Below are 24,885 nucleotides of genomic sequence, written 5' to 3'. Positions count from 1 at the left end.
GAGTTGTGTTGCTTGGAGTGAGTTTTGCAGGTGATGTGAACTGTTTAGCTCAGGTGACTGTTGGTAGTGCAGACTGTAGTTAGAGTTTTGCACATGCAGCTCCAGTTGTGATCACTGTCGTTTAGCAATCGAAAAAAACTGTAAATAATTTACAAGCTGAGGCCAAGTCTTAACACTTAGGAACTTTTATGAATCTCACTTATTCTTAAGTTTAGGAATAAGAGTAAAATTACGTCATTCTTAGAATTTTGACAGACTTGAGACTTAAATTTGACTCTGAGTGGCTTTCTACATACGGCCCCTGGTGTTTTATTTTATGTTGTGAGCATCAATTCTGTTTGACCTCTGACCCTTATTTGGCAGCAGTTTATTCAGTGTAAAGGTGTTTTGTATGGAGTAGAAGATTAAAAGGTTCATATTAGCAGCAAAAAAGATGGACAAATGCTTCACAAACTAGTGACACAGAGAGAGAGAAAAAACATCCAGCAGAAGCTGTTTATCCACCCAACAGATAAAAACACATTTCTGTACAGATAAAAGAGGAAACCCATTGCAGCGTCCAATTCAACACAGTCGATATGCATGAGCCAGTGGCAATGACAGATACCCCCCCCCCCCTCCCCTCCCCTCTCCTCTCCCCTCCCCTCTCCTCTCCCCTCCTCTCCCCTGCCGTGCCATACCACACCCACTCCACTTCTTCTCACAGCCATCCACGCCCATTTAAGTTATATTTTTCAAAAAGATTGTGAGCTAGACTTGAGCTAAAAGAGGGGGGTTTCATGACCCTTTAAGCCTCACTGACTCTGCATTCGCCTTTCTGCAAACATTGACAATGAAGCATATCTTTATTTTCCTCTTAATGTTACGTGTGGATGGTAAGACGTTTAATTTAGGATAATATCTTTTCCAGTCAACGATTAAAAAACGAACGGGACGCGTTTTTGCTTCATATCAGCTCTAGCTTTGTATTCAACAGAACTTAATTTGTTGTTTGTATTTTGCTGGACAATTGTAAGACATTAGTTAGTAGTTAAAACAAAAAGCGACCGTTTCAATCGCAACATTTCGGTTTTCAGTAAAGATATTTCAGTAAAGAGCCTAAATTTGTGGTTTAAGATGCAGATTTCGTTTGGCTATTATAGATTTCGTTCCGCAGTACGCTGTTGTAGTTGCAAATAATGTCATTCATGATTTTAGAATTCCGGTGACGCGGTCCTCCGGTCCTAAATATATATATTTTTTATATATATATTTTTTTATATAATGACTCATACTTTTTTTCAATGCTTATAGCTCCAACCATTTCCTGAGTCCTTAACTATTCTGATTTGTGAACTATTTTACAGTGTAGGCGACTATTTTGATCAGTTAACCCTTCCTTGTTCAGTTCTTAATTTGACTATGAAAAACACCAATTTCGGACCGCATCACCTCCTGAATTCACAAATCATGACGATGCGATATTATTTGGATTTTTTCGACAGCGTAGGCCTACTGCGGGTTTATAGGCAAACGAAATCTGCATATCAAACCGCAAACTATCTGTACTGCGGTGCACTACCCTGTTGTATGTATTTGATCGTTTATAAATAACTGTGTTCATTTCTTCTTCAGGTTTTTTCGGTGTTGATTCAGACAGAGTGTCATTCTTTGTGATGGAAGGGGATTCAGTGACTTTATACACTGATATTGAAACAATCCAACAAGAAGAGATTAGATGGTATTTTAAAAACACTCTCATCGCTGAAATCACTGGAGATCCCATTAAAACCTGTGAAGATGTTCAGTGTGAGGATGCTTATAAGAGATTCAGAGACATGGAGCTGGATAATCAGACTGGATCTCTGACCATCACAAACATCACAAAAAGAGACTCTGGAGATTATAAACTGCAGATCAACAGCAGCAGTGACAGTCTTCTTCAGGTCTTCAGTATTTATGTCTATGGTGAGTATTTCTCCATCCATTTCAGGGCTGCGTCCAAAAACTTGTTGCCTCGCTGCCCTATCAGGCAATGACTTTGTTTTTGTGCACAAAGGTAGCTCACAGAACTGATTTCGGAGTTGGACAGATACTATTGAATTCTGAGCCAGTTTAATGATTTGTAGCAAAATAGAGCGAGCTTTGGTGAAAACTAAGCACATTTTAATTACTACAATAGTAATATCTTGCTTGAATTACATTAAAAAAGTAAAAAATGTTGTTCAAAAACACATTTACACACAGACTGACCAGCAACTGCAACTTTCAGCACCATCTTTATTGTTATCTAAGCTGTCACAGAATGGAAAGCACAGGATTGTGGGATATAAAATGCAGCAAAAGATACATCTATGTGCATCAAGGAAACATAAAATATCGATCAGATGAAGGTATCTCAGGTGACAGGAAGGGAAGCTAACATTGGATTCGAACGTGCCTTAATGCCTTCCTATCTTAACTTAATCAGTGTTTGGGGTCCAGCTGACCCCACTGGACTTTTCCTTCATTTGTAAAAAAGTGTTACCTTGTGTGGTAAAAAGTGGTTGTTAAATGTGTGTAAAATTGTTTTACCGTTTAAGGTGTTTGGGGATTGACCTCACATTTTTTTGTTTGTCAAAAAAACAAAAAACAAATCCAGTATAAATCTGAAAATGTGTACATTTAAATCAAGGTCTGGTCCTAGAACATAAACACAAAGTGAAACGAACTTTCTATCTCTCTCTCTCTCTCTCTCTCTCTCTCTCTCTCTCTCTTTCTCACTCACTCACTCACTCACTCACACACACACACACACACACACACACACACACACACACACACACACACACACACACACACACACACACACACACACACACACACACACACACACACACGTGTGACTGCAACAGAGAGCATTTTTAGAGTTGTTTTTTCTGAGTGACACACACAAAACAAAAGACTCATAACTCCAAAACTATAGCAAGGAGAGTCAAAACTTAGGTTTCAAATTTTTTGAAAATATAAATTACATTACATTTGGACGTTCTCATGCCAATAAACTGCTGATAAAAGACAAAATATATATATATATATATATAATTTTGAAATATGGTAGGAGGAAAATTCTTTTTTGGTGAAGTTCCCCTAAATGTGAGCTGCAAAGTCCCACGCAAAGATATTGTGTGATGGCATAAAGTAATCAAAAGTTATAGCATTTGGAACAAAGGTAGCCTTTTTGTTTCCTCACACATTTGGAAGGCATTTATAAAATTGTAATTGTTATAATTGTTAATTATAAAATTAAGATCATCATTTAAGTGATTTTTTCATAAAAAAATAAAAAAATAAAAACCATGAGCCAATTTATGGCGTAGTTAAGTAATTGTGCAGAAAATAGGTAAAAAACGACCAAATATCCACAAAAACACAGCATAAATGTATAGTTGAGAGGTAAATAAAAAAAAATATATATAGTTTGCCATGTAAAAATGTATATTTCCTTCTGCAATCGCTCTGTAAAAGTTTGGGGTCTATCTGACCCCAAACACCAAAAACGTAAACTTACTTGAACACTGATTAAGGGTTAATGCATCCTCCAAAAGCATCATTTATCAGTTTTCGGACACAGACCAGGTCTTAAAGTCTCTATTACTGTAATGAGCTAATGCGTTGATTTAGGTGTGCTTGAAGAACTCAGAAATCTGTAGGGTTGAAGTGCCTCTAGGATTGAAAACACTGGAATAGGGCTAATACAATTACTTTTATATTCATGGTTCTCTCATGTTGTGTAGTTGGTTTTATGTTTTCAGTGAAAAGATCCTTCAATTATCTTTTGGTCTGTGTTTCAGATGTTTCTGCCGCTGAACTAGATAAAATGAAGAGAAAATCAGTGATGATGGGGGAATGTGTCACTTTAAATCCTGGTGTAATAAAAACCCCATATTATTTGATGAAATGGATTTTTAATGGCGTTCGCATCGCTGAAATCAACGGAGATCTTAGTTTTATCTGTTCAGATGTTCAGTGTTTATATGCTGATGAGAGATTCAGAAACAGACTGAAGCTGAATCATATGACTGGATCTCTGACCATCACAAACACCAGAACTGAAGACACTGGACTCTATTATCTACTGATAAGCACCATCAGATTCAGCGTCATAAAGAGCTTCATTGTTAATGTCACTGGTGAGTATCATTTAGTGATGAACCTAAGAAATTACATTCATCTTTGATCTCGTAGGTGTCTGATTGACTTTGTGAAGTAAAAACTGTCCGTCTTGCACTTATTTCTCTACTCACAATCATTATGATCTGTAGAAGAGGAAAAAAAAAACACTTTCCTGATGTATAATTTTGTTTGGCTTACAATTGTTAATTTCTTCAGGATATTTTGGTGTTGATACAGAGAGAGTGTCAGTGATGGAGGGGGATCCAGTCACTTTATACACTGGTGTTCAAACAGACCAACAAGAAGAGATTAGATGGTATTTTTATGACATCCGTATAGCTCAAATCACTAGAGATCTCAGTTTCATCTGTACAGATGTTCAGTGTAAATATAGTGATAAGAGATTCAGAGACAGACTGAAGCTGGATCATCAGACTGGATCTCTGACCATCATGAACATCACAAAGACAGACTCTGGACTCTATCATCTTGAGATCTTCAGCAGCAACAGCAGCAGTCAAAAGATATTTAGTGTTTCTGTTCATGGTGAGTCAATACATTTAAAAGCAAGTCTTGTACATTTAAATCACATCATACATTTGTTTAGTGATATTTTTTGCTGTGACATTCACAAGTGTTTTTCCTCATTACCTGTATAATAATTCACAGTACATTGATGATTTCTTCAAAAACACATTTACTGTCAAAGCAAAATTTGTAGATTTAACTTTAGTTCAGTGTGATTTGAAACATTTAGTTATAACCTTTGTTTTGTTCTAGTGAATACAGTTTCTCATCTCTGATCATATTCTATTATTATCTGTTTAAATGCATCTGCAATTCCAAATGTTTCAGACTGAAAGTCAAGAATGACCATGACAATGACCTTTATATCTACAGATTTCTCATGTTGTGGAGTTTGTTTCCTGTTTTCCTGCAAAAGACCTTCAATCAATGATCTGTTGGTTTGTGTTTCAGATGTTTCTGCTGCTGAACGAGATGAAATGACGAGAAATTCAGTTAAGGAAGGAGAATCTGTTACTTTAGATCCTGATGTTATAAACCCAAATGAGTTGATGACGTGGTATTTTAATGACATTTGCATCGCCAAAATCATTGGAGATCAGATTAAGTTCTGTGAAGATGGTGAAAAGAGATTCGGAGACAGACTGAAGCTGAATCATCAGACTGGATCTCTGACCATCACAGACACCAGAACCACAGACTCTGGACTCTATAAACTACAGATCAACGGCAACAGTATCATAAAGATATTCACTGTTACTGTCACTGGTGAGTATAATTAGTCATTCAATGTATTTTCCCTGAAGCAGTATAAAAAAGCAGTTTGAAATATTTAAATCAACCCTGTAAATGTTTTCATTGTGATCTTTCACATGCACATCAAGTACGGAGCCCCTAAAGGGACGTGGTGGTGGAAAAAAATGTAGGTTGGGAGATGTAGTTTTTTTTTTTTTTTTTTTATCTTTTGCGTTCCCTCGCAAACCTTTTGCGTTCCCCCGAGAAACTTTGCGTTCCCTCGCAAAACTTTTGGGTTCCCACGCAAAAACCTGTTTTGAGCTCGGACAGACACTTCCTGTTTAATGTCCCGCTGGCAGTGTTTCAGAGCTCCGTACGCTAATGGAGCGTATAGTGTTTGAACTTGGACTCAAATATAAAGAAATGCGGTCAGTGCTTAACTCAAGGAGTTCAGTGAAGTTGGCAATATTCACATAGGCTATTCGAACTTCCCTATTCTTGAGCTAAACGTTGTTAAAACACAAACGACGCCTATTTACAATCACAGTAACCTAGACAACGAGCTACAACCCAATTCTCATCAAAACGAGCTTTATAATATTAATTTGTCTCTAAAGACGAATGAGAGACAAGTCCAAATAAGGGGCCGTCTGCAAAGTGCAAATCCCAAAACCCTTCTGCACATTTTATATTATTAAACATATTCAATAGCTTCACTCTGACGCACTGTCACCAAATTCAGTTCACACATCACTGCTCTCCTGCTGGTTATACTACATTACTTAGTTTGATTTAAAAAATGCATAATTTTTATGATTATTTATTATGAAGTCAAATCAATAACTTAAATAACTTGACACTGTTATAAAGTGTAATGCCATCAAATTCAGCAAGCAAATATAATGCAAAAGCTGCGTACAGTACCAATATATTTTTTTATGTGCAATTTCTTCCCAAACTAAGTGTTGTAGGCCTATAACCAACAGTAGAGCAGTGATGTGTGAACTAAATTTGGTGTTACAGTGAAGTTATTGAATATTTTTCATAATATAAATTGTGCAAAAGCAGTGTAGTATGACCAGTGGGTCACCATTGATGTGTAAACTGAAAAAGTTTTGCGTGGGAACGCAACGTTTCTCGGGGGAATGCAAAAGTTTTGCGTGGGAACGCAAAGTTTCTCGGGGGAATGCAAAAGTTTTGCGAGGGAACGCAAAAGATTTAAATAAAAAATAAAAAATTCTCCCATCCTAAAATTTTTTCCACCACCACGTTCCTTTAAGGGGCTCTGTACATCAAGTGACTCACAGTTGTCACAACAAGCAAGACTCTCTAAATATAATAAGGACTTCATCTGTTCCAGATTCAGGTCTGTCTTCAGCTGTTGTAGCAGGAATATGTGCTGCTGTTGCTGTTCTGCTTGTTGTTGCTGCATCTGCTGCTGTAATTTATCACAAGCGTCAGGCAGGACAACATGGTGAGCATTACAAAAAGGTGGTTTAATAAGATAGAAAATATTAGATTTATTATGTGACAATAATCTTTGGCTTTTGTATTTTTTATTGTAATTGAGCAAAAATAATGTCTAATTGATTTTGTTATTGTTTAAACAGACATCAGGATGCAGTGCTTTGATGAGGTGAGATACTCTGTACACTGAATCTGCCGTCTGCAAAAAAAAAAAAAAAAAAAAAATCAGAACTATATGGTTTGATTAAAAAATCATTGAGTAGAGACACTAATAAAATCTGACTCTTAAAGACAATACTGCTAGTACTTTATAATAAAGACCAGTGGCATGATTACATTTTATAATATACTAGACACTAGACAGATAAAGTTTGATGACAAAATGTTGACTTAACAAAGCCTTGTCTGAAAGTTTGAAATCTCTTTGAAAAGCTTGAAGTTTGAAGGTTTTTCTCAGAGAAAATCAATACAATGTTGTGAACATGTTTTAGCATCTTGCTAACATGTTTTAGTATATTACTAACATTTATAACATTTAACATGCTGCTAGCATGTTTCTAACATAAACATGTTTCTAGTATGATTTAGCACATTGTTAACAAATTACTAGCATGGTTCCCTATCGTCCGGCCACTACGACGTTCATCGTGGTGATCGACGAATAGGAATCTCGCTAGAGAGGCCAATCTACTTTGAGTGAAACTAAACGAGCCAATGCATATTGGCGTGCAATCATTTGCATCAGCTGTGCAGCCTCTCAGCGTGGGTATTTAACGAGCAGCTGGTGCAATTGCACTTCAGCTTTTTGCTTTGGAGCCGAGCGTTTCGATGCTGTTTAATCTACTAAGTGATCAAACAACGAGCAAGCTCTTCAAGATGATCTCTCGTGTCTGGTGCGGGCGATACAGCGCAGCAGCGGGGTCGACTTTCTTTTTCTCTCTCTTTTGTTTTTGTGTTACTGAGCAAAACAAAAAAGCTGATTTCACAGCTGGTAACGGTGCGCCAAGAGCGCTGAATAGCCATTCTTACGGCTGGTAAGACCGCCGTGAAGAGAGACAGCTCACGACAGATTGCATATTTCCTATCTGTGTCCGCTGCGACCGTTCCCCTGCTGCAGCGCGGGTTGTCGCAGGAACCCAGCGCTCGCTCGGCGCTCTAGGTGCGCGGGGCAGTCATGGCCTAGTGGTTAGGGAGTTGGACTGGTAACCCAAAGGTTGCTGGTTCAATTCCAGAGCCGGTGGGAAATGACTGAGGTGCCCTTGAGCAAGGCACCTAACCCCTAATCGCTCCCCGGGCGCCACACAAAGGCTGCCTGCTGCTCTGGGTGTGTGTATCCACGTTTGCAGTGTGTGTGTTAACTACTCACTACTCTGCTCCTAATGTGTGTGCATTAACTTGGATGGGTTAAATGCAGAGGTCAAATTCCAAGTATGGGTTACCATACTTGGCCGTCACGTGTCATTTTCACTTTCACTTTCACTTTCCTTGTCTATTCTCCATTGTAGCACCCTCCCTGGTGGCTACCAGGAGAGGTCTACTTCAGTAGAATGGCTTGGGTGATCTGAGAGCTGAGGGCTTCTCCTTCGGGGAACCAACCACCTAGGGCTCCTCGCTCTCTAGCGCATAACAAGTTGTGCAGCTTATGGATGGGATCGCTGGTCCTTCAAAATTGAATCAGATTCAGAACTGACAGCCATGCTTTCCCGGGTCTTTCTCGGATGTGCATTGAGAACTTAGCAGTATGGAGCTATATTGGTGCCAAAATATGGAACCCCAAAAGTGCCAAATTCTGCATAAGTTTTCACCTCTCTCGCTACCCTCGATGGTGGGGTGGCTGTGCCTCTGGCTAGCCACCTCTGCCCTGCATGCGAGGCCAAGGCACTCTTACTGCATGAGGGTAGTTCTGAGCCGGAGTTGAGCTGCGCTTGTCGACTCGGCCAGACGATGTCCACCTTGGTGGTCCAGAAACGCCCCTGGCTGTCCTTGTAGAGGTGCGAGAGGTCATCAAAGTACGCTTTCTCGATGCTCCCATCACACAAGGTGGCCTTTTCGGCGACACTGTTGAGAATTGGCCCAGCCGTTTTCCGCAGTCAGCAGCAGACTGAAACGCTTCCCCCGACGTACCACCAGAGTGCCTCGTGGGCGGCCCCTCAGTCTATTCATGGCCAAGGGTGTCATTCCCTGCAAAAAAAAAAAAACACTCCGGCACAGCCTGCTCTACTGTGTCCGATGCAGGAGGATGACACCGCCCGTCTCAGCCGCTGTTTAAGTGGTCGGTGAAACAATCACCCCTGAGATGGGTGACCCGGAGATGGGTGGAGCTGCTGTGTTCCACCTCGCTGCCCCACTCCGGGTACGCCTACGGTCCCTTTGGTCCCGCTTGTACGGTCTCTGCGAGCCTGGTTAGCGTTCCCCAGTCTGTCTCGCTGGCTCATTCGGACCATCAGGCTCGGCTATGCCATTCAGTTTGCCCGGTATCCCCCCAAGTTTCGGGCCATCCACTCCACTACAGTGAGAGCAGCCGATGCCCATGTCTTGCGCACGGAGATTGCGGTCCTACTAGCGAAGGACGTGATAGAGCTGGTCCCTCGAGCCGATATGAGGTCAGGACACTACAGTCCCTACTTCATTGTACCCAAGAAAGGTGGTGGGTTACGACCGATCTTGGATCTGCGAGTTTTGAATTGAAGCCTTCACAAGCTACCGTTCAAAATGCTCACGCAGAGACGCATTTTCGAATGCATCCATCCCAGAGATTGGTTGCAGTGATCAAACTGATGGACGCGTACTTTCATGTCTCGATTCTTCCTTGACACAGGCCGTTTCTGCGCTTTGCGTTCGAGGGTCGAGCATATCAGTACAAGGTCCTGCCCTTCGGGCTGTCCCTGTCTCCCCGTGTCTTCACGAATGTCACTGAGGGGGCCCTTGTTCCCATGAGAGAACAGGGCGTTCGCATCCTGTTCGCATCCTTGTTCGCGTTCAAACACAGGGACCTCGTGCTCAGGCACCTCATCCAGCTGGGCCTTCAGGTCAACTGGGAAAAGAGCAAACTCGCCCCTGTGCAGAGGATCTCTTTTCTCGGTATGGAGTTGGATTTGGTCGCTCAGACAGTGCGCCTCACAGAGCAACGCGCTCAGTTGGTGCTGAACTGCTTGAACACGTTCAAAGGCAGGACGGCGGTCCCACTGAAATTCTTTCAGAGGCTCCTGGGGCATATGGCAGCGACAGCAGCGGTAACTCGGATAAACCGCGGATCGGGTGGATGACGTGACAAAAAATAATATTTTAATTAAATTCGGGCGGGTGGCGGGCGGTTGAACCAATCAAATGAAAAATATATGTATACATTGTTAAATATTGTTATCTGACTATACCTACATCCAAAAAAAAAAATTGAACACACTTTGAAATAGTCAAATTTTCATCAGGCATCAAGCCCTATTCGCACGGGATAAGTATTACCTGGTGACCTCTAGTAATTTGTAATAATTGCAGAAATTGTCTGTGATCTTAATCCCGTGCGAATCGGCCATGTCTGTAATTTGTAAAGTAAAAATTCCCCCGCAAATGACCTACCATATTTCGCAGAACACCGAGGTCCTGTGATAATATTAGTCCTGTGCGAATCGGCATCTCTGTGATTTGGCGGGGCCGTTTATAATTTTTGCAAGGTTTTTGTTTCCTGTCACCGAGCCAATGCCAGAAACAGAGCAAGGTGGGTCGATACTTTACCTATAGGCCAGGGGTCGGCAACCTTTTCATTATAAAGTGCCATTTTAAGTTTCCAAATTCATCACTGTGCCACAACCCATATATACGTAGTATAACTTGTTTTATTAATTGTATTATAATTTATTAATAATCATTTATAATTGAGGAGCTCTTTTCCAAAATGCGATAAATCCATTTCAATAGTTTTCAGGAAAATTACATTTTTTACCTAGACCCACACATTTTGTGAATATTCAATTTATCCTGTTAAAATGTTTTTTTTTTTTTGGCTCAGTCTGAACATGTTGAACAATGATTATTAAATCAAACAACAATATGTGACCTGATCCAGCAAAATGAGTCACAGTGACCCAAATTTCAAAACTGATATTTTGGTATTACTGGAAAGAGGAGACCATAAGCTTTCAAATGATATCCTAGTCAAAGTCATACCTTGAATGGTTGTAAATATATACACATTTGAATTATGGTCGTCTGCCCTCTTTTTCCAATTGAAAACCTGAGAAAATTGCTTTTAAAGTTTTTTGCCCGTTTTTTGTTGATATCTTTCAAAATCCATTGCATTTAAAGGGATGAACTATTTATTGTACAGCTTAATTTGACCAAAGACATTAATATATGCTATTATGCCAGGCTGAAGCTCAAATTATTTTAAAGTTTTTATTTGAAAAAATAATTTAAAAGGCACTTTTACAAACATTTACTAAAATCAGAAAGATTGAACAGAGGTGCTACAGTTTTGCTTGAGAGAGGGTGTGTGTGTGTGTGTCTGTGTGTGTGTGTCTCTCTCTCTCTCTGTGTGTGTGTGTGTGTGTGTGTGTGTGTGTGTGTGTGTCTGTGTGTGTGTGTCTGTGTGTGTGTGTGTGTGTGTGTGTGTGTGTGTGTGTGTGTGTGTGTGTGTGTGTGTGTGTGTGTGTGTGTGTGTGTGTGTGAGAGAGAGAGAGAGAGAAAGTGAGAGAGGCAGAGAGACAAGGAAACCGAGAACAAATAATGTTAGCCTATGCAATCATATCTTTGTGTAGGCTAGTTGACAATAACAGTGTAACATATTCATAACGGATATACCAACAGTTAAATATTGGGTTAAAATAAATCAAACACATTGTAATGGATTCTCCTTGCAGATAAATACACTCACAGAATAATTGCACTCACTCACATCCATACACGATAAATCATCAGAGGATGACACGTCTCCAGATCCAAAACAATCACTGACTAGCCTTAGCCACTCTTGATGACCAGCAGCAGAGCTTAGGTTAGAAGCCTCAAGTGAGTTCAACGCTTTTGGCGACTTTTTGGCGACTTTGCTCTCTTTTGACAGCGACATTTCTCAAATTAATAATATTTAATCTTTCTGAGGAGATCTGCTAGCTTGTTTACACAGAGCGCTGCGAGTCTGACAGGAGGATGCCTGGACCAATCGCGTGCCGGTCAGTCGAAATGGGGCTTCCCATTGACAAATAATCAGCGTTTGTGTACATTTCTAAGCTTTTTGATTGGTTCTATACAACGTGTAACACCATATTTGGAGAGCAGAGACGTTTCAGGGGATACCCGGGAAATGCTCAGAGGTGACGAGAGGAGTTGAGAAAAGCAATATTCATTTCCAGCGAATTTAGTAAAACTTTGTAAACTTTAATAGTCATTTAAATACCTTTACTCAATTATCTGGACTACGAAACTTTAGGAGATTATTTTTGAATGTCTGTTCTTTGAAATTTAGCACAAAAAAATAAATAAAATAAAAAATATTATTTCATTGTTTTTCCACATAAACGGCCATTATCTTAAAATGGAACGTTGCGACTTCCGACTCATTTCGCCAGATCGGGTCACATATTGTTAATGATAAATTCAAAGTAAATTTTTTTCTTTTCAAAACGCTATAAATCCATCCATTTTTTTCCCCAAAACACTATAAATCCATCCATTTCCCCCCCCCAAAACTCTATAAATCCATCCATTTTCTCCAAAAATGTATGGTTTGTCTTTTAAAAAAAATCTTTTGTCATTTATTTTTCGTGTTTGCATTTATGAGAAAAAAAAACAATGTTACGTGACAGTTCTCCATTACGGACGCGACCACTCTGAAAGCGGCACTAAAAGACTTTCAAACTTTCACAGAGACCTCAAACAGAAAGCACAAAGCCTTACTTTAAAGCGAATTTCGTTTTGTATTAATTGTATCTTAATTTTAATCCATGTTTCATTAACCAATTTCCTGGATTGTACAGTAGCCTATCAGATAAGGTCAGGTTTGCTGAAGTGCGTTTAATTTAGGCTATTTATTTATTTTTGTCCCTGTGCGCTGATCGGAGACGGAGTTCACTGCTGATATTCTGAGGTAAGAGCTTTCTAGTCTCGCGGCTGTCATCAGCAGCGCCTTGCATCGCCCAATCAGCGGATGGCGGGCGGGTGCGGTTTTGAAAATTGGTCAAAAACGTTGGTGTGGATGGATGGCGGACGGATGATGAGTTTTGTGATGCGGTTGCGGATGAAATAATAGCCCATCCGCGCATCTCTATGAGACCGCTTCAGCACTGGCTTCACGGCCGAGTCCCGAGATGGGCGTGGCATCACGGCATTCACTGGGTGACAATCACACCGGCGTGCCGCCAGACCTTCAGCCCGTGGTCAGACCCCTTGTTCCTTCGGGCAGGAGTCCCCTTGGAACAGGTGTCCAGGCATGCTGTAGTATTCACAGATGCCTCTGCCACCGGCTGGGGTGCCACGTACAACGGGCATGCAGTTTCAGGGTTGTGGACGGGCCCCCAACTGCATTGGCACATCAACTGCCTTGAGTTGCTTGCAGTACGTCTCGCTCTGAGCCACTTAAAAAGGCCGCTTCAGGGCAGAGACGTGCTGGTCCATACGGACAACACTGCGACTGTTGCGTACATCAACTGGCATGGTGGTCTACGCTCCCGTCGCATGTCGCAACTCGCCCGCCATCTCCTCCTCTGGAGTCAGAAGCATCTGAGGCCGCTTCGAGCCATGTATGTCCCCGGTGTGCTCAACCGTGCGGCAGACTAGCTATCACAAGCTGTGCTTCCAAGAGAATGGCGACTCCACCCACAGGTGGTTCAGCTGATTTGGAGAGAGTTCGGGGAGGCTCAGGTAGACCTTTTTGCCTCCTCAGAGACCTCCCACTGCCAGCTGTTTTACTCCCTGACCGAGGGAACACTCGGCACGGACGCACTGGCACACAGCTGGCCCCAGGGCCTTCGCAAATATGCGTTTCCCCCAGTAAACCTACTTGCACAGACACTGTGCAAAGTCATGGAGGACGAGGAGTAGGTCCTTCTGGTGGCTCCCTATTGGCCCACTTGGACATGGTTGACAGTCCCTCCCTGGCCCATTCCTCTGAGGAAGGACCTTCTGACTCAGAGACGGGGCACCTTATGGCACCCATGTCCAGACCTCTGGAAACTCCATGTCTGGTCCCTGGATGGGACGCGGAGGTTCTAGGTGACTTACCCCTAGAGGTACTTAACACCATCACTTCTGTGTGAGCGCCGTCTATGAGACGTGCGTGCGCCTTGAAGTGGAACCTGTTTGTCGAATGGTGTTCCTCTCGCAGAGAATCGCAATTCGCAATCTATTAAATCGCAATATGATTCGTTATAAAGTTTTACATTTCAAATTCTGTCTACTTTATTACCAAATTTAAACAATAAATACCATTTTTAAAATGTTTAATCTCAAGTGTAGCAGCTCCTTCTCATTATAGCTCCTCAGTTCAAGCATACCTTAACTGAATACCTTTTCTTCCTATCTACTAATTTCTAAATGAACTATCATGAATAAACTTAATTATGTCACATGTAATTTCTCAAACTAAGAAAGCTTTAAGAGCAATGTTACATTTACTTCATAAAAGTCATTCAGTAAACTCATTAGACAATTAGAAAAAAATATAACTCTAGAAAATTACTTTTTATAATATCTTACATATTCATTAAATGTACATTTATTTTTCTGTGTATCTAAAGAAATCTAACTATCTATAAGTTTTTATTTCAACCATTTCAAACATAAAGCATTATAACTTAATTATTGTTAAAACTTCCTTTCTGTAATTTAAGTTTTTGCATACAATTAAATTGTACAATTACAATTTTTCTGGAATGACTGCTGACCCATTATCTAAACTTATTTCTGATAGAATTTCAACTCTAAGGAATACTTCTTTGGTAATATTTAATTACTTCTCCTGTTGATTTCATTGCCTTTACCCATCTCTATCTTGTTCATATAATCCATTACCAAGTGTTTTATTAGTCCTTCTGGTACTGATATATTGCCTTGTTCCTTTCCTACATTTATTTTTGGTACAAATTTCACATGTGTACAGACAAAAATTGCAAAAAATGCTTTTTATTTAATTTTCCTTATTCTTAATTTAGCCTTTTAATTTCCTTTCATTTATTTTTTCTTATTCTAAATGCCTTTTATTTAATTTTCCTTATTCTTAATCACTCTTATTCACCCGTTGCGCACTGGTCAAAACCATGCGCATCTGGATTGAGAATATTCAAAAGTATGTTTTTGTGCAACAATCTGTCATTCTTACCCCCCTCTGGTACCATATAAATTGTTCATAAGGCCTGTTTGTTATTGAATTCGAACAATCTTCCAATTGAGGTGGTCGTTCTATTAGCACCATTTAAAATACATTTAATTAGTCAATTAGCACATTGAATCAAATCAGAATCTTATTGCTTGTCATCATTTTTTGTTTTGTTTCATTACATCATACTTAGACATGACTCAAGGAAAATTCTCCAACAGTCGCCGTTTACATCGGGATATTGCCAATTGATTACAAATTCCATGTATACAGGAGTAACTCTCTCTGCTCACACATGTAAACGGGTTATTCCGAATGTTTCAGAAACCCAAATAGTGACCTTAACCCAACCATAACCCGAATATTGACAGTTTGTAAACGTAGTCAGTGTTTTGACTCCCACTAACAGCACACTATTTATTAGGCATCTTGGACAACACTCAACCCACTTTGCAACAAGTCAAAAGTTACAAGACAATATTAGGCCTATATACTTTTGACAAAGAGTCAGCTCCATCATGATATTCTGAAAGGAAAGTCAGATGTGTTATTCGATAATTGTGATGTCAAATGTGGCACTGTTTTTTTTCCCATTTTCTTTTCTTATTGTCACTACAGTTTCGACCAGGAAATTAACCAAATCCATCCATAGTCATTATTTTATTGGGCAGAATTTGCCCTGTGGGCCCACATATTAAATTTAGATACAGCTGTATAGGCAAAATAATTTATTTGCCTCAGTGTACACCATCTTTCACTCCATTCATACTCAGTCACTCATTGGCCATCACACATTCTTCTTCCGCAGGTTGTGCTCTAAATGCGGAACTTATCATTTTAGCTGTGGAATGTGGAATGATCTGGACAACACAGCTATGTCAAACACTATTCAGAAGTGTCAGTGATCTTAAGGTTTAGTTTAACACCGTTGTTATAAACCCTTTTTTCTTTTTCTTTTTACAAACTCTAATAGATTAAATATTTTAGAATATAGGCCTAAGCATGGTGCAGTTGAGAGTGAGACGGCCTATTGTTATTTCTCAAATGCATTTTGTCATTTGTTTGGTCTACTTTTTCTTATTCTTTTTGTTTTTGCTCATTAGCTGCTTTAAGAAGAAAATTGGAGAACTCTACCTAATCTTGGATCCATGGCCAATAACATTTCCATCTCATTATCCCAGTTTTGACAGCATTTTTGATTTCACAATTTTGGACTTTTGGAGTTATTTATCCTTCTCCAATCTTATCTCTAGAAAATTACCAAAACAAGATGGTGTGACCAGGGGCTCGTTCTTCGTACGTTGCTTATTACATCCGAGATCAAATGACACATCCAAGATGATATCATCGTGCTAATCATGATCCGTCTAACTCGGTTCTTCGAACACACCTGCTGTTTATGATTAGTATCGCTGGATTTAGTTATCTGAGATAACTGCGTGTTCATGCGCTGGTTTAAAAGGGGATATGTATCGATAGTAGAAACATTGATCAGCAATGCTGCTATTGGCTGTTCAGCGTGGCAAAAGAGCGCGCACAGTTTTTCTCCTCAGCAGAGCAAGAACTAATAGTCGAAGTTTATTTGGAATTTTAATGTTTAATCAAACCGCCAGGGAACACCTCAAACTAAGTCTGCAAAAGCCAGGAGAGAGGGCTGGCAAAAAGTAGCAGACAATTTAAATCCGTTAGAAGTGGCCATGTTAGATGTTTTTATCACTTATTAGTCTATATTTTTGTATTTTAATAATTGCATAATTACTTTGTTCATTGTAATGTCAGAGTCGCCACACTAGAACATGGGAACAAATAAAAGTGAAGTACAAAAATATAATTAACCAAATTTGAAGCAGTCTCGTCTAGAGTGATCATTGAAGTAGCCACACCTGTGGTGCCCGTAAGAGTCAGTGCCCGGTTGCATAAAGCACCTTAAGTGTAATTTTCCCTTAAGTTCTCCCTTATGTTTCCCTTAAACCTAAGGGTGTTGCAGAAAAAAAAACTTAAGTGTTAGGGTAGAGTGGGGGAAAACGCCCCCCTTAAGGAAAATGTGACATTACAGTGAAACAAAACATAAATGTGACTAGAATTGCCATCCCGGTTTTGAGTGACTATGGCAGGAGTTATGCACCAAATATTAAAATTGCTCAGCCTTCATAATTAATTAGCATTTTGACTGAAAATATTTTTGTACAAAGGGGGCGTTTTACCCCAGCGGTGGGGTAAAATGCCCCCTTTCTTACAAACCAGTTTGCTTGATAGATAGCAAACATTGCAAACAACAGCAAAATTAACAGACAATAGTTTTTAATCTCTGAAAGTAAAAGGCAAGTAATGTATAAACATGTATATACGTATATTAATATTTATTTCAGCAATGTCCAAAATAGCCAAATTTATCTACCTTCCATCAGTGAGCTAACTTTGCTAGCAAGCTAGCTAGTTAATGTTCACTTGAGGTAATTTTTTTATGTTTTGTTCAAATATTTTGATTTTACCACCTAGTTATACTGCATTAAGTGTAAAACAAAGGATTTGATAGACAGAAATATTTTATTATAGTAATTATGATAGAGAGAAACTATGCTCCCAGGGGGGCGTTTTACCCCTCAGCGTAGGGGGCGTTTTACCCCACAAGCTATGACTTTTTTTAAAAATGTTTAATTTTTTTAATATAATTATATTCCTTATAAATAACATATGATCTCAAACTACAGACTTCACTATTCATCTATCATACATCACTGTGATATCATGCAGAACAATATTCTCGCATGCGATCTACTCGTTCAGTCTGAGTAGGTACCTTGCTGAAATCGCACAGACATCGCACAGTGTATGCCCGCCTTAACGGTCATTTCCCTAAAGGCGGGTGTTGTGGCAAAAATATTCATTAAACAATCAATCACTGCGTAAGAGACACTCTGAAATTCAAATGATCATTAAAAAGTAGTTTATTCTTGCAAGAAGGCCCAGTTGCCACACAGAAGTCAAAAGTACAGTCTGTGAAACAAGTGCGACCAGGAAGGGAGGGCAGAGGAGTCTTTATACTGCTTTCAAGGTCTTCTGCTTACAGGCCCTTATCTAAACAAGGGAAGGTTTCTCTGCTAGTGATCTAATCCTGCTGAGTTTATTCTTACAAACTCACAAGTTCTAAATTGGACGGCCTCTGACCCTAGGGGACATAGGCACCTTTTCAATCTGCCTCCTCCTGACGTCTCACCTGTTTCCCAGTGTTTAAACAAAAAAAAACACACACACATTAGTCATATGTTGGCAGACCATGTACAGTCCAACAAAGAGTCATTTCAATGTTTTACTGAAAGTAAATGAAAATCAATACTGTAAATCAACGAAAACTTAAAAATTGCCATAACAGCGGGCATACACTGTGCGATGTCTGTGCGATTTCAGCAAGGAACCTACTCACACTGAACGAGTATATCGCATGCGATGTAAAGCCAAAGCTCAGGATTTATGTGCTCACACTGTACGGTCCGAACATCGAGCTGCGACTTGACTGCTCACACTATACGTGTGAAATATGCGCGAATCAGCGCGATAAATCCTCGTACCAGGTTGCGCCTATGGACGATATCAGCCAGAGATATTGTCAAAACAAGCATCAGCTATCAATATCAAGAAGATTTAGCATTTCTAATTTATATATTAAATTATTAGTAGACTAGTATTATTGTATTATTATTATTATTATTATTATTATTAGGGAAGGCCTAGGGCAGGCTACTTTTATTATTAAAGTGATAGGCTATTATAATTAAATTGCCACGCAACAATTTCATAGCGCATCACCGCATAACCAACGCGCTGTGAGGATAATAAAATATTACATAGAAGCTTACTTCTCCTCATTGAAAATTGTCTAAAACATTTAGGTCGATTACAATGAATTATATAGGCTACATATAATTAATTATTAACAGTCTATGTCCGACCACTGCAATAATTCATCAATGAAAATTAAAAACAGCTTTATTTCAAAAACATTTTTTAACAATAAAAGAGGCAAAGTGTAGCCTACATCGCAGGTGGCTTGGAAGAAGTGGGTAATGGTTAATCCATTTTGCAACACGAACTGGAGGTAAGCAACAGTAGTTTGTAGCTTTGAACTACAGAACTTAAATAGGCCTATCTCCCTTTTCTTTTCTTTCCTTTTTTTTTTTTTTTTTTTTTTGTTGTTGTTGTTGCTGCAGATGAAACTGTTTTCGCGCAGGCGCAGTGAGGGAAAAAACACTGCGTTTAGGGCAATCGGTTCGTAGCTCTGCTTCAACTGTGCGATATAGTAACGAGGAGCGACCAAAATTTGTAACATGCCAGAAATCCATCCGACCATCCGATTGCCGGTTGTGAGAGGTTAATCGCCTCTCGTTTCCCCCTGTACACTGCACGAACACTGCACGACAAACGACGCACGACAAAGCTGAAAATCGGCCCGACCCGAAAAAGAGTCGCACGAGTCAGAATTCGGCTCAAAATCGGACGAAAATCGCACAGTGTATCCCCTTAAGTATAACGTAAGGTTTGGAAATCGTAACCTTAAGAGTAACGCGGACAAAAATAAGACGACATGACTGAATTTATGGAACCAGCTGAAGATCATTATGTGCCAAGAATATTTTTTAGGGATAGGGAGAACCCTTTGGACCATCTTAGCGCCGAAAAATTGTTTCAGGAATACCGATTTGATCGACGCGCAATATTTGACATCGCTAACAAACTAGGCAGCGACCTTGCATGTCACACATCGCAACCACTCTTTACCTGCGGTGTTACAATTGCTTATAGCACTGCAGGGTTTTTTGCAACTGGGAGTTTTCAGACGGTTGTGGGAAATGTTTTCCACGTGCATAAATCGTCTGCCAGCCAAGTGGTTCACCGGGTTGCGGGGGCTCTTTCCCGTCATTTAAACGCAACGGTCAAATTTTTATTTTTATTTTACCATATTCGTCAAGAAGAATGCATTTCTCCTTCTTTGTCCAATTAGGCTTTCTTTTTTGTTTTCTTTATCCATTCCAATATCCTAGCCTACTTTATTTGATGAAACTGCTAAAGTGTTAGTGTTTTGCGTATCTATGGCAACAACAGACTTTTATAACGTGAATCCAGGATCGCTGTCGTGAAACACTTAAATGTTTCCCTTACCTAAGGGAAGTGTTTAACACCCTTAAATTATTCTCTTAGGTAAGGGGAAATCGCCCCTTAAGTATCATACTTAAGGGAAAAACTTAAGGTGCTTTATGCAACCGGGCACAGTTCTTCTGTTTTTAGATAAGTGTGTTGACGCTGCTTGGCTGTTGCTCTGCATGTTTTGTCAGCATTGCTGTCACTCAAAGGCCATTGCAGAGTGGAATATAGGCTCTGTTGTTTCTCTGCCTCTTGTCAGTTTGGGATTTTGATCGATCCTGCCACAGTTTTGCATCTCAGAATTCTCTCTTTGTCCTCAGGAAAAGACTCAAGTATTTCACCTTTTCCAGCATTAATTCAGCCTTTCTCCTTGCTGCTTTCTGAGTGGTCAACTTCAGGAGGGGAGCTGAGAGCCCCTCACCCACTCTCTCTTCTTCTCGCATTTGTGTCTTTGCCCTTTCTCTTCCTGTTGATTCCATTTGTCAAGACACTAGTCACTGAAGCCATCTGAAATTTGAACACTCAGAGATCTGCATGAATCAAATTGAACTTTTACAAATACTAGTTCCAATTGTGCCTGAGCTATTAGCTCTTTATCTGCATTCCACTTTTTAACCTGCATCTTTTTACTCATTCTCTTATATAAAAAATCTCACTGGTTGACCACAGCAGTTCCCCCATTCTATTTTTAGTAAAGCAAGTTCTTCATTGCAGGAAAAAACAAGCTAGTTCTGTTTTTCTATATCAGCAATAATCTATATATAATCTGTATAATACAGTTAAATAATTTTCCCTATCATAAAATCAGACTTCAGTCTTTATTCTATATTTGCATGCTGTGTTCATAATAATCCAGTATGGTGAATAAACAAACATCAAGGAATTTATTTTCAATCAACAAATCCCATTTACTACAATTCTAAGATTTCTGTAAAAATATTTATGACTGTTGAAACTTGGTCACTCAATATTGCTAACCTTCAGCACTGCACCAATTATTTTTCTCTTAACACAAACTTATTTATCTGCAATGGAATACTTTTTCCACTCTAATATAACGAGATACACATTTTAGACGTCTTCAGATGTAATATATAATATATTAAGCATGTGCAATCTTATTTGTATTTATCTATTAATATATATTATTATATTCATTGATTAAATATATATTTATTATTTTAACTTTATACTACAATAATCTATATAGTTAATATCTTGAAACAATTGTTTTTCATTACAATTTCCTTTACTTTTTTAATACACAACATTTATACATGTACGTGAGGGCATGTATAAACATTCTCTATCCCTTCCAAGTGACCAGGGTCAGGGGTCACTTATTTTTAACCACAGGCACAGTCACGCAATAAACAGGATCCCACAGTCACACACCAACATGAACTCACACACTCTTTTTACTTTACTTTCTGTCAGATCTGAACAATCACCTCTTCTCAATTTTTTGCTAAACCTATCCTATTCTATAAAACTTAGCCTACCTGAGCAGACCCCTGTTCACCATAAACAGAGCGGTAACCGTAGGCTAAAACAATACACTTTTAAAACCTCTATTTTATAGACCTAGCTTCACCCGAGCAGACTTTTGTTAAACCTTTGTTTAACAAAACGGTAACCGTGAGCTAAACTTCTTATGTGCACATGCTATACTTAAAGTAAACACAGATCATTTACTGGTATCCTTATCAGTAAATACAAACCCTCTGTGTACATGCTTTTTGCTTATCATCCTCAAGGCCCTCTTGATAAGCAAACACAGATCCTTACGTACGTACGTACCATCAAAGACAATGCATGCAATCATTTCTGGAATCAAAGACCCCTCTTAAATTTTACTCTTAAAAGTTCTTTAAATTTGGAGAAGCTTTTTCTTACCACATCCGGGCCACTGGCGACAAACACATACTCTAAACCAGTGGTTCCCAACCCTGCTCCTGGAGTACCCCCAACACTGCACGTTTTCTTTGTCTCCCTAATCAAACACACCTGATTCAACTCATCAGCTCATTATCACATGGGTTCATGAGTTGAAAACGTGCAGTGTTGGGGGTACTCCAGGAGCAGGGTTGGGAATCACTGCTCTAAACAAAAGCAAAAATGCTCACCTCAAAGTACAGTGCACTGTCTGTGTCAGTCGCCAGTGATGCCCTTCGTGGTTCCTTCAGCTCCTAAGCCAAGCCCGATGTTGGGCGCCAAAATGTTGTAGTTTCATTCTTTCTTTACAGGGAAATGACTTCAGAGATCTTTGATGCCAGAAATATTAGACTTTATTTCACAAACCGAACGGCTCCTCTGCAGACAAGGCGCTCTCGTTCTGTTGTCCATGATCAGATAAGTTTTTATGGGTGTTAAAAGAATGTGACCACATGTTCGAGAGAGAGACAATGGGAAGACAGAAACAATCTTTAATACAGACTTTTCTGCATTAATCATAGACAAACTGATCTATAAATGAACATGCATCCCAGAAACTTTGTGAATGACTTACTGTCTTGTGTTGTGTCTTTTAATACTATTATCTGTTGATACTATTATCTCTTTGATACTATATATCTTATTATAGAACCCACAGTCCACGTAACCCGCGTACCCCCCCCCCCCCCCCCCCCCCCCCCAGCAAGGGCCCCAGCCTTCAAGCTCCTTACCATCACTGAACGGGCAACAATCAACTCTTGGCATTCTCAGCACTCCAGGATGCCGCACTATCCAGTGTGGCCTCTGCAGGCCCGGGGTGCAGGCTTCGACTCACAACAGCCATGTGCTCCCTCAAGAGAAAAAGGACTCTTCATCATATCTTCTCCATCCAGCAGAGAAGAAAACGACTGCAACTTGTACAGTGACATTCGACACTCATGGACCCATCGAAAAAACTAAATTTTCAACCACTTCAAGAATTGTCTTCTGCACACAGACCATGCAAGTATCAATTTATTTAATGAGGTGCTCTGAAAATGATAAGCTGATGGTTCTTTTCATAGTTAAATAAATCTTTTACATAGTTCTGTTTCCTGCTTCCGGTTCCACATCACTCACCCTTTTACCTATGCATGTATGTATGAATGTATGTATGTTTGTTTAGTTTAGTTATGTTTGTGATTTAGTTAATGTAACGAATGTGCAAGAATCATGATTCTGTTTTCCCTGCACACAAAACTCCAGAAGCCTTGTCATTATAAATTTGGGGAAAACTTTTAACGTTTAACCTGTAAATCTAACTCATAGCCTTGGAGTCGCTAGGTCTGCCTTGTGGCAACTTTTACGGCTCCCCCGACACTTTATGGCACCCTGGAGTATTACCAGAACAACACACACACACACACACACACACACACACACACACACACACACACACACACACACACACACACACACACACACACACAAGCCTCAAGAGATAAGGACTCTCTCTCTCTATGTGACATTCCAGACACAGAGCATTCCACACACACACACACACACACACACACACTTTTTTTACACTCATCATGTAAGTCATTACTAAGATGATGTATTAAGGCCTGCATGTTTGGTTAGCCCTTTCATGCCATAGTTATGATTTTCTGATTTGTAACTTGAAAGTGTTTCTCCTAAGTAATGTTCTCAAATAGAAACATGGTCTTGTAACCTGACCCCCCTGCTATAGGATAACACTTTACAACACCCCCGGGAGACTGAGGAGTCATCCCACACACACATACACACACACACACACACACACACACACACACACACACACACACACACACACACACACACACACACACACACACACACACACACACACACACACACACACACACACACACACACACCTTTGTGTGTAACTTAGAATAGAAATATCCTTTTAATATATGTACAATTCCATTACGCATGTGTGATTAGTTTTTGCTTTATAATAGAGGTGTAGTTTTCTAATGTGTAATCTTGAATCAAAAGTGTTTTAGTTTAAGAATGTCACCAACATTCTCTGGCAATTGCCTTCCCCCCACTTTGTTTTTATTGCCCTAACGGAATGTCAAGCAAACTGAGATTCTAGGAGAGGAGTAGGAATAAAGTGTTAATCCTACATTTATGTATAACCACTTAAGAAATGTATAAACAAGGATTTGATTTTCCCATATCAAATTTGTGTATCTGCAATGTTATCGTGTGTTAATCAAAACTTTAAATGTGTGTAATTCTGCATATGAATGTAACTTTATGTTTCTTCTACCTTTACCTGCCATTCTTGGTCTCTCTTTAACCGTCTTGTTTTGACTGAACCACTCATACATAGGAAATTACAGTAAAATGTATTGTTCTATGTGTACAATCTTTCTGGGTAGAAATGACGAAATTTTATACCATCATAAACTATGCAAAGAAGTTCTTCTGACAAGACAAAAGAAAAATCTTCCCGCCCGAGATGCTCTAAGATGATTGGTCCGCGTACACAGAGTAGGCGTGAACCCATCTTCTCCATAAGAGACTTACACCGAAGTTTCTCGGTGAGCACTTTTTCCTGTGAGAGGTTTTCAAGATCCATGGCTCCTTCGGGAACCTTTCTCCGTTTCTCTTTT

At 39.6% G+C, this 24,885-nt stretch overlaps 1 protein-coding gene across 2 annotated transcripts; it reads left to right on the top strand.

Annotated features, from left to right (window-relative positions):
- The first annotated feature begins 724 nt into the window (after positions 1-724).
- On the top strand, positions 725-22,932 carry LOC311295809 (uncharacterized protein). Of its 2 annotated transcripts, XM_084417333.1 has the most exons (8): positions 746-875; positions 1,615-1,947; positions 3,813-4,151; positions 4,351-4,680; positions 5,113-5,427; positions 6,755-6,868; positions 7,005-7,030; positions 22,890-22,932. In XM_084417333.1, the coding sequence occupies exons 1-8, from the start codon at positions 833-835 to the stop codon at positions 22,905-22,907; spliced, it is 1,518 nt and encodes a 505-aa protein (XP_084273459.1). In that variant the 5' UTR covers positions 746-832; the 3' UTR covers positions 22,908-22,932. The 2 variants fall into 2 exon arrangements, with proteins under 2 accessions (XP_084273458.1, XP_084273459.1); XM_084417332.1 differs by lacking the exon at positions 22,890-22,932 and having other exon boundaries at positions 725-875; positions 7,005-7,064.
- Positions 22,933-24,885: the final 1,953 nt, after the last annotated feature.

The sequence above is a fragment of the Rutilus rutilus genome (genome assembly GCF_951802725.1).
Source record: "Rutilus rutilus genome assembly, chromosome: 8".
NCBI lineage: Eukaryota > Metazoa > Chordata > Actinopteri > Cypriniformes > Leuciscidae > Rutilus > Rutilus rutilus.
Note: the sequence above shows the minus strand (reverse complement) of the source record. Positions and strands in the feature narration are given on the sequence as shown.